The 11,051-nt window shown below is 40.1% G+C and overlaps 1 protein-coding gene across 1 annotated transcript in view; it reads right to left on the reverse strand.

Moving 5' to 3' along the window:
- Positions 1 to 211: 211 nt before the first annotated feature.
- LOC107730699 (gelsolin-like) overlaps positions 212 to 11,051 on the reverse strand; it is a 13,587-nt gene continuing 2,747 nt past the window's right edge. The window contains exons 3-17 of the mRNA XM_016541577.1: positions 9,149 to 9,303; positions 7,764 to 7,925; positions 7,506 to 7,655; positions 5,142 to 5,231; positions 4,887 to 5,019; positions 4,718 to 4,806; positions 4,415 to 4,630; positions 3,481 to 3,614; positions 3,265 to 3,355; positions 2,333 to 2,503; positions 2,068 to 2,242; positions 1,825 to 1,940; positions 1,655 to 1,732; positions 1,055 to 1,115; positions 212 to 855 (exon numbers count right to left, since the gene is read on the reverse strand). Coding sequence (XP_016397063.1) covers positions 695 to 855; positions 1,055 to 1,115; positions 1,655 to 1,732; positions 1,825 to 1,940; positions 2,068 to 2,242; positions 2,333 to 2,503; positions 3,265 to 3,355; positions 3,481 to 3,614; positions 4,415 to 4,630; positions 4,718 to 4,806; positions 4,887 to 5,019; positions 5,142 to 5,231; positions 7,506 to 7,655; positions 7,764 to 7,925; positions 9,149 to 9,303 — 1,982 coding nt within the window. The 3' untranslated portion in view covers positions 212 to 694. The remainder of the gene's footprint in view (positions 856 to 1,054; positions 1,116 to 1,654; positions 1,733 to 1,824; positions 1,941 to 2,067; positions 2,243 to 2,332; positions 2,504 to 3,264; positions 3,356 to 3,480; positions 3,615 to 4,414; positions 4,631 to 4,717; positions 4,807 to 4,886; positions 5,020 to 5,141; positions 5,232 to 7,505; positions 7,656 to 7,763; positions 7,926 to 9,148; positions 9,304 to 11,051) is intronic.

Genomic DNA, 11,051 nt, shown 5'->3' on the forward strand with positions numbered 1-11,051 from the left:
CAAAATATGAAATATATTTTTTTAATGATGTAAAAGTCTTTACTACGACTTTTTATCTATATAATGCATGCTGAATTATTATTATGCTGAATTATAAAAGTATTAAAATTATACCAACGCCACATCAACAAACATAACTCAGTAGTATTTTAGTAGTTTTTATTATTATTATTAATATTATACACGGGGAATCATATAATAATAAGAAGAAGAATTGTAGAGACATTAAAATCTTTTTTAGCAACTACAATATATTTTCAGATATTTGAATTTGCTCATTTATGAGGCATTATCCATACACATGTAGTCTTTAACAATTCATTGGCACCAAGTTGTCGAATACAGACAAATGTTGAAAAAAAAAAAAGACATTTTCCATTTCTTTTAATATTCATTTTAAAAATCATAAAGACCATGTAGGTGAAAACATCGCTGGAATACATAAGTATATAAAAAGAAAATATAAAAGAGTTTAATTGTATAAAAAGGCAAAGTAAAGGCATAGGAATAACAAGGCAAAAAGTCATTAAAAGTAGCAAAATACAGTACATAGTGGCTTAACATGCAGCATTATTGCATCCTGTGTTCCCATCTGCATCCCTTTCAGACCATCAATGCATGAAACACAAGAGGTGAGTATTCTGGAAGCTATTCAAAAGTATATAATGCTTTGTGTTTCTGAATGCGTGTGCTTTTAGAAACGAGCACGGATGCGATCCAGTGGGTCTGTGTCCCACATCTTCGCGTCCCAAGCCTGGAACCAGCCAGTGAAGGTTGGGGGCTCAAAGCCTTGCTTTATAGTGATGACCGGGGTGCCACGGCGACCAGAGGGGTCAGAATCCACATAATCTTTGGCTAACAGCAAAGAAACATGCACATTAATAATCAGCAATTACATTTAATGACAAATTAAATTTTAATTCAAACGTAATCCTCCATTATTGGTACGCATGGATTGCTCTAGTTAGGATTTTGTTTTTTGGTACCTTAACTGTATAAATGTAACAGTATAAATGTAATTTTTAAAGTTGGCTACTTCAGCATCTTAACTTACCTATTTTATCTGCTCCATTCCGCTCTACCTCATTGGCGTCATTACCAATCCAAACAAAGACCTAAAGAAAGATTTAAGAAGCTGAATTAAACATTTAAAGATCAACATTAGACCTAAGTCAGGTTACATTTATATTTAACTTTCGACAGGAATGATAACAAGGCTGTGATGGATGGACATCGATCAAATAATTTTTACGACTTTCAAAATTGTTTAATGTAATTTTTATCTATTGGCAGTTTTTTTTTTCTTCAGAAAGCAGCTTTGTCAGCACGTCAACAATCGGTATGTTGTTAAACAACAGTACAATCCACTGAACGTACTGTATTTCTATCCCTCACAGCCTCGTTTTCATTCTTGTGAAATGTGCTACCCTGACAAAGGTCTATAACTGAACTTCGTTCTGGGCTTCATTCTGGTATGTAAATGCCCAGTTTTTAAGAACCAGTCAAATTATTATATATAAAAATCTATTCTCATCATAATTTTCTGCTCATAAAAATCCTGTTTCACTCAGAAGTTTATTAGATTAAGGACGTAAAGTGTGTTGCAAACAACATTTCATGTTGACTTTAGGTCATTATTACTTCAAATGCTAACCTGTTCCCAGGTATCCAGAAGCATGACATCATCAGTGGCCAAATCAGACTGAGTGAAATCTCCAGGCACTTCCTCAGCCTGAAATGGAATAGGAGAGGCATAGTAAACTGTATGCATTCATTTTACAAAGTAATTTAAATGAGTTGCAAATTCCATTTATGTTAACTCACGATTAGACGTCCAGTCTTGTTGGAGCATCCAAAGAGACGTGGAGGTTTAACAGTCTTCTGCAGACTTTTAGAGGTTTGATAGTCCTTCTTTCCACCCAAAGCTGACCAAAACCCAGCTGCGCGATGCAAAGATACAGATAAGTACCAATCAGTCAGAAATAACTGGAAACATGATTAGTTTAGGAATGCCTTTTAACTGTATAAATTACAATGTTTGAACATTTACAAAAGGGAGACACCCACCCGGCTCTTTGCCCTCTGAAATTTCTGTTGCACTGCCTCCAAGGAAGCTGCAGGCGTATTTAGCAGCAGCCATTTCTTCCTCTGAAGCGGCCACTCCTTTCCACTGAAACAGGCCGCCAGGACTCTTCAGCACAAACACATCATTAGTGTTCAGTTGAGATGCAGTGGGTTCCACCTGGGTGAGAAGAGAGAGAGCGAGAGAGAGATTATTGCCTGATGGTCATTGCTGATTGTGTTCATGTATGTGCCTGCCGTCATCACTGACCTCCACAGCGCGTGTTGCACGGGTGGAGCTCTGGCGGATATGGAAGAGGCGCGTACTGCCAGTCTGACTCTGACCACCTTTACGTGAAGTCCCACCCATGTGGATGATCATGGGTTTCCCCTTGAACAGACTCATCAAATGAGCTGGCTCCTGGCCTTGAGTGACACGTACCTGCAGAGCGACATAACAATGAATTTGAAATCAAGTAGATCTTTTTATTTCCTATAAACTAAGCTCCTCTATGCATCATATTAAGCATGACAACAGGAGTAAAAAAAAAAAAAAAAAAATCCTTTATAAAATTGAGATGCACAATTTATACAAAAAATATTTATGATGTTAGATGATGATATTTGTGTTAGATGATGGCAAAATCATCATGCAAAATTAAATATACAGCTTCGACCCATATACACTACCATTTAGAGTTTGGGGTCAGTAAGTTTTTGTAAAGGAAATTTTATTTAGTAAGGATGCATTAAATTGAGCAAAAGTGACTAAAGAATTTTAAAATATATTAAAATTAATTAATTATTATTATTATAATATACTTATTTATACTTATACACACTATTTTGGTCAAATAAATGTAGCCTTGATGAGCATAAGATACTTCTTTCAAAAACATTAAAACATCTTACAGACCCCAACATTCTGAAGGAAAGTGTACATATCCAATATTGATCAATATCAATAAAGAATCTCTATATCAATTGATAACCAATATGGTACATATATACTGTGCACTAGAAACAAAGATGCTTGCGAAACAAAGTGAAAAGCACCAGGCTATTTTGGAATTATTTTGAATTCCCTTGCTCCGGTCACCTAAAATGTAGACATGTAGTGTAGGGCAGCATGAGTAAACTAGAATACCTCATTATAATCAACAGGCATAGACACAGTGAAACTAGGCTTGTGTTTGGTGATACCTGGACAGGCGAACCTCCCATGGAATCATCCAGCTTGACTGTTAGAAAAGCTGAAGCAGCCAGCTCATCTTGTGTACACTTCAGTCCTTGCCTGATATAAAAATGAATACATTTAAGTAGGCCATTAAATATTGACTTGATTGGGTAAATATTGGCTAATCGGGTGGTTAATGAGCACATGTTCCAGCATGTTAACATGTGGCTATCTTGACTTACCAGGTGTAGATAATGTGTTGTTCTCTGCTTCCCTGGCGATAGGTGTAGAGAATCAAGTAACAGTCTCCTCCATAGAACTGCCCATAGCTGGAAGGGTCCACAGGAATTTTATCCCCACCCTCTACGCGCCATATCTGCCGAGGTCAGAGCAATGGACTTCATTCAAGTGCAGCATTGTAGTTAACAATAAAATCAACCTCATTATTGAATTGTTAGCGATTATGGCTGTTCAGCCAGTTTGAATGGGTCTTTAGAATAGAGCTTAATTTATGAGTTTGTAGTTACCATAAAATAAATGCTATATAACATTAGCAACTTAGGCTAAAAACTTGCTATATGAGGACTAGAACAGCTGTCTGACAAATCTTTATGTAGTAATTTGTTAATAACCTAGCAGTTAGCACATAGCAAAAATCAGGTTTGACATATGACTGTGTATAGTATATGTTGTACAACAAATTAGCCTACTTGAAAGCTTTGTTAAGTAATGTTAACCAAAAATAGTTTGCATTTTACTATTTACCTGTGAATTTTCATGGTCGAAGCGGAGTCATTTAAACAGAAAATCTGCACAATATGGAATTTCGTGTGAGTGTGAAAGACTTCCATACACAGATTCCATTATGGATTCAAGTTGGTCATTAGAATTTGCTGCATTGACCAACAGAAAACTGCTCAGTTTGAATATGACTTCTACGTGTGCTTCATATATTGTTACACTATACTGACAATGGACAATGAACCTTTTTGCAAGCAAAATTTTGCAGAATTTCCTCTAGTGTCACCACACCTTTAAAACGAAAAAAAGATTCTAAAAACCCATTACCAATTCCGGAGGCAACCCATGGCTGGAAAACGCTAATTCTCTTCTGAGTTTTAGGACTAGACTGAACAGCTCTATGGTCCTTGGTGTTATTAGCTTCAATATTTATACCTGGACCTTGCCAGATCCGTCATCCACCATTCCATGCTGGGCAGCCATTGTTTTGTTGGAGTGCAGACTGGAGGCATCAAAGGGAACCTGTGAAACTTTGGCAATGCGGCCAATGCTGTAGGCCTGACCTGGACCTGTGGTTTGATCCTTATCCTTCCAGTTACTGAAGAACTGCTTGAACAGTGTGGTCTCGCCTCCAGCTGGCATAACCTGGATCTGGTCACAAAAAGTTAGATAGACTAGTTAGAAATTGGCTTTCACTTGGCTTACTTTTCATTAACGTGCTAGTTCTAAGTCTGATACCTGTGTGTTTTTGGGGTAGTTTTTGTCTTTTATAAACTGCTCAGCTACCTTCATGGCTGCCTTACGTTCTTCAGTGTTTGCATTTGGTCCTGAGTTGTTAAAACAGATGAAATGGTCAATAAAGTCAAAAGCATCCATTCAAGGACACCAAAATAAAATTTGACCATACCTTTCCAAAGAAAGATCTTGCTGTCCACTCCATTGTCCAGGATGTAGCACTCAGTGGGAGTGAGCATTTCTTGTTTGAAAGGGCTACTCTGGGCCACCAGAGATGTCTTCATAGAGCCTGCCGCATCAGATACCTAACCCATACAAAACACACAAATGCATACATTTACAAAACACCATGAATGCCACACAATTAGCATGATACAGTGCTCCTGGCCTGGTAACTCATAGATGTGTGCATAATATATAAATGTACCATGTAGAGTGTGCCCTTTTTCTGATTGCTTCTATCAGTCGTCTCATCGTCAGGACTTCCTGCTGGGATGTTGGGCTTGGGCCCAAGAGCCTAAAAATAAAACACAATAAGAGTTTCCACCAGTTTTCTCCATGGCAGCGGTCAACCCAAGACAAAAAATTGAAACTCAAGCAAAAAGTCAAAATCAAAACCAGATGAACTGGGATTCTTTCTTTGCTGATTGCAACTCTCGTTGTATTAAATATTTACTATTCACTAATATTTACTGTGACAAATGGATTCCATCTTCCTTGTAGTGTTTCTGTACCTTAAACACTAGAGCATGGTGCTAGCAATGCTAAGGTCATGAGTTCAGTTCCCAGAGAATTGTTTCTTCTTTGTATTACTGGAGTATGTTTCTGTAGGTACAACGATGGTCTACAGCAGGGGTGCCCAACCCTGTTCCTGGAGATCTACCTTCCTGCAGAGTTTAGCTCCAACCCTGATCAAACACACCTGAACCAACTAATTAGGATCTGAAGGAGCACTTGATAGTTACAGACAGGTGTGTTTGATAAGGGTTGGAACGGAACTCTGCAGGAAGGTAGATCTCCAGGACCAGGGTTGGGCACCCCTGGTCTACAGTATCTGTAGAAAGCTATCTGTTAGCATTCCCATTCATTTCAATGGCAGTTGCTCAGCTCGCTTCTGCTTTTTGGAATAAGATGATAGTTACAGCATCTAACAGCAGAAGCTAACTGGATCATGCTAACCAGGCAAACCATGACCCACTGGTAGCTACAGATGATGTTAAGGAAATGAGGCAAAGGTTTGAACTTAGATCATCGAAAAGAAAAAATGTAGGGCCAGGACTCCATCAGATGTTGATTGGATGGAGGCAAATCTAAATGTGAGCTTGCAGTTGTTTCATGCAGACAAAATTATTTTCAGAAATCCAGGATAAGTCACCAGATAAGTCTGTTGTTTCACTGGAAGATTAAGTTATGATATTTTAAATGAAAATTACACGGTCAAAAAAAGAAAAAGAAACATGCATGGATGAATTGTTCACAATAAGATCAGTAACATGCTTTGAGCTACATTTCTATAGCTTGAACCAGTGCTTGAAGTGGTACGCAGTACCTGAACTTCAATATTTTAGTCTTTAGCATAGTGGCACTTTTTCATGCATACCGGCACTTCTGACATGTTGCCGGTACCGAGTCAAAGCGTCAGTGTCTGGGTGATTAGAAATGACACTATAAAGCACACTACCCAGGAGGTAATTTGAAACCAGTAAACTTCTGGAAAGTTCAAGGATCCAGTAATGGAATGCATTAGTAATAAGTAATAAGTTCAAAACAGCGCTAATGCAGAGAAAACACAGACGATTTCATCAGAGATGGCGGTGAGAATAGTGACTTGCTAAAAAGAATAATTTACTGCCATCTGGATGCGAGTATTTGGCTTAAAAGCACAAGTGTTTTATAATGAATGTTGGGTGTTGTGCCCAATTGTGACCCCCCCGACAGATTATTACCCCCCTAGTATTGGTAGGTTAAGGAGTGGGTGTGGGGGTGGAGTTAGGATTAGGCAATCAGGTAGTGACTTCAATGAGGGGGCTAATAATTTGGCAGGGGACGAAATTGGGCACAACACTGGCTGAAGGTGTTTTAGATTATGCTGGTCAGTGGTTTAGTTATTCTGAATGGATCAGTATAGTAGCATGTACAGTCGGTTTAGTGGTCTTTTGGCATCTCCCTGTGGTCCTGATTGGTATTGCAGCTTAACTGGTGCTTATTTATATTAAAAATGCTCTAAACAATGTTCTATCTATCTACCTATCAGCACTATATACATATGTTATGAAAATGTACTTATTTATGCATTTATTTTTTTAAATTTTTTTTTGGGAGGGGGGATTGGAGTACCGTCACTTCTTTTTTTCCACTTCAAGCACGGGCTCGAACAGTACTGTGCAAATCACGCTAAGGCCATGAGTTCGATACATGAGTTCGATATTCGATATTTGCCAAATGCATGAATGTGAATTTAGAAAAAAAGTGTCCATAGCCTTATGTTCTACCAGTTTATGGTAACAATATACTTGTATATACTGTGTTTTGAGGGAGCTCATGTGGTTTACAACTTAAAAAGCCAGAACAAACTGATCAAGAAAATCAGTGCCGTTTCTGGTCTCACTATTTTGCTGTCTTTTATTTGTTCCATTAAATAAACACCTCACTGAGGCATGCCACCACTGACCCAATTACTTATTCTTTCATTTCCTGTCACAGCAAAACCAAAAAGACATGCTTATTCTTTGCACTGCACATTTAAACTTGCAACAATTTATTTTGTTTTGTAGAAGACGATAAGACTTACAGCGAGGACAGCCTGTGGCTCAGCACCATCCTCAACCATTTCCAGACTGGCACGCCCATTTCTCTCATTATCACGAATGCCAATAGCCACCTCAGAGGCTTTCAACCGCTCAAAACGGTTGCACTCACTCCCACACCATTGGTAGATGTCCTAAGAAAATCAGATTATGATTTGTGAGGTTGTGAATTTTGGATTTCTCAGTAAAGCAATAAAGAGATTCTCAAATTCATTTATTGCGTCACCCCATGTGTTTCTGACCTTGCCGAGATCAACGATGAAGCAGTCTCCGCGATTGAAGCTGGCCCAAGACATATTCACTTCTGTGGCACGAATGGCACGTCTTCCCTTAATGTGAAGCAGACGCTTCACATTCATGTCATTAGTCACTACATGCTGGAACCCAGAGGCCACACCACCTTGCTGTATAGTGGGAAAAGAAAATCTGCCATTGAACAAAATACACCAAAATGTCTTGAATTACAATTACAATAAAAAAAGATTTCCTCATATACAAAAATTAATTGCAGATGAGATTATACCAAAAAGTAAAATGCACTTAATCTGAGAGTGAAAATTGCACATATGTGAAAGGGAGCTGAGAAATATTCATCACAGCAATACACTGTAATATGTTCTGGTGGATTAATTCTTCTTTTTAAATTATTAAAACCATCTCAGACAAAACATACATTAAACCTGTCACAACGTAAAATAAATTTGCAAGGGAAAATCATTCAGGAAGTTTCCACTACTGATTTGAATGCGGTGACACCCTTCTACATAAACATTTGTTATTTGAGGAATAAAAATTTGTAATCCTGGACTATAATAATAACTCTCATTCAATACTACCCAGGGCTGTGTTTCTCAAAAGCATCATAAGCTAAGTTGATCGTAGAGACCATTGGTGGCAATGGTCCATTGTATCACGGTGGGGGTGAAGCACACAGTGCCAGGGTAATCCGGAAGTGAGTCTTTAATGATCAAACCAAGAGTTAAACAGAAGAACATAGGAGTAAAACACCACAATGTAACTTTAAAGCAAGACAAGAGAACTGAGGAAAACACAGGGTATATAAACACATGGAACGTAATAGGGAGAACTGAAACAGGTGGAGAACTCAATCAACACCGGTGAACAGAATAAACAATGATTAACTAAATTAGAACAGGAACTGAACCAAATAAGGGCAAACAGGAACTAAACAGAAACAAACGTGTGACATATTGGTGGCAAAGCTTTTGGGAAACGCAGCCCAGGGCCGTAGCCACCATACACATTGATGTTGAAAAATCCACATTATTTTTATTTTTTATATTAGTGGTCCATCAATATAGAATTTCAATGACAGATTCTTAAACTTTTACAGATTCTTGAACTCCAATTTTGAAATTTTACCCATTATCTCTAATTACCTTTCAATCAAAGAGGCTTTAATTAAAGAAATTACTGAAATGTAATGTACAGTGATGCAAGCAGAGATTAAATCATATTCTTCTGACAGCATATTTGTGACACAAAGCACAATAATACATCTCCAATGATTAAAAGAGTGGGGTTATATGGTGTTACCAAATATTACAATGATTTTGTCAGATTTAGCAACATTATTTTTCATTCAGTCCTCTGTAAGCATTATTACCTTGTACTTAATTCCAGTTTTAAAGTAGCCAAGGAAGGTGACAGATTCATTGTTCTGAACCTCACGGTACTGGACTGGTGCTCCACCCAGATGATCATCCAGCTGCATAGCAAAGATGGCAGCAGCTCCACCTTCATCCTGAGAGCACTCATTACCTGCAGTTTAAATAGACTCAGAGTAATGCAAATATTCAGAATAAACAGGGTCAGGGTGTGCCTTATTTTAGCCTACATATCTGACAAGAAAAAAAAATCAACAGTGCCACATCTTTGAAAGGGCACTGAATTCTAACTGTGGTTCCCTTTCAAGGGAACTTTGAACTGCGTCCTCCAGGGGTTGCTATGGGGAACGCCTCGTCGTGACCCGTGTCTGAAGCTTACATTGAAAAACAATGACATGGCGACAGCCATGATGTCACTACCGGTGCGACTATAGTATAAATAGGCGCCGGGAGAACACATCATCCTCTTCTTTGTCTTCATTGACTGTTTTGTTTGAAGCATGCATTTCTGTGGTAAGAGCGATCTCTATTCATCTCATTATGGCGAGCACTAGCAAAGCGTTTAGAGGATGTGTGCATCCGTGTCGTCGTTATTTAACATCTGATGACACACACGATCTATGCGTTGTTTGTTTGGGCGAAGAGCACGCACACGATGTCCTCGAGGGGGCAATCTGCGTGCACTGCGAGCGTTTTCCAATGAAAAAGCTCCGCTCTCGTTTGTCTCTCTTTTCGAGGAAAGAGGGGCAGCCATCTGCTTCCCGCGATTCAGGATTCGCTGCTGAGGCACGGAGGAGCTCATGGGGATCGCAGGTGGATCTGGCCGATGAGTTTAAAGAGGGGCTTTCCCTCTCGCACTCATCGGCGGCGGGCGAGAGACAGCCGCTCGTTGCACATGATGGCGGTTCTCCAGGCATATCAGGCTGACCTGCTGAAAGACCTGGATAAAGGCGAGGGCCTTTCTCCTGATGAGGTAGCTGAGTTGCGCCGCACCACGGATCTCGCTCTCCGTGCTACTATGCAAGCCGCCTCTGCTATGGGCAGGTCCATGGCGGCTATGGTAGTGACGGAGAGTCATCTGTGGGTGAACCTGGCAGATATCGGGAAGAAAGAGAGGGGCTTTCTCCGGTTTCGCCTTCCGAACTTTTTGGTACTTCCGTTAAGACGGTGATCGAGAAGTTCAGGGAGGCGAAGGCGTGCTCAGCGGCCTTCAAATCCTTCATTCCACGAAGGTCCAGGTCTGAGCCCGAACAACCCAGGGGTTCTGGCCCGTCTCGGTTTGAGGATCAGAGACTGGCTCAGAAGGCTAGTGTCGCGGCTCGCGCTCCTCCCCCGCCCGCGGATCCACTCATTTCTTTCGGGGGTTTTACATCTGCCCTTATCTTCCCCTTCCTAATTCCCCTGTAACCACCATCTCTCCACCTGACCGAGGTTAGGTGGGAACTTCCTGCTTTACAGTCTCCTATACTGAACCTATGATGTTTTGGTTGGTTCTATGGCTTCATAGTAACTACCTTACCTATGGTCCGGACTAGAGGCTTCTTCGGACGGGGCTCCGGCACGGGAACCATGGTGGGTGAGTACGATCCATTTCTAAATATATATATATGTGTCTATTTAATGCGCTGGTGGTTGTGTTTATAATCCATCTGCTAGCTCCTTTGCAGTGTTTTCCGGGACCTGTGTGTTTCTGTCCTTTTCTAGGGTAGGTCCTCGGTGAGCACCCCCTCTGTTGGATTCAGAAACCGGGTGCTCGACTTGCAGTGTTTATTTCACTCGTCGATATATGTCCAGACGGTACGATAAGCCGGGTTTCGGCTTCATACTTCCTGGATTATGCAGCCAGGTCACAGGCTTCTGCGGGAGCCTTCTTGATCATCAGGCCCCCGGCACGGCACTGCA

This window comes from Sinocyclocheilus rhinocerous, unplaced genomic scaffold (genome assembly GCF_001515625.1).
Source record: "Sinocyclocheilus rhinocerous isolate Xijiao unplaced genomic scaffold, SAMN03320098_v1.1 scaffold1179, whole genome shotgun sequence".
NCBI lineage: Eukaryota > Metazoa > Chordata > Actinopteri > Cypriniformes > Cyprinidae > Sinocyclocheilus > Sinocyclocheilus rhinocerous.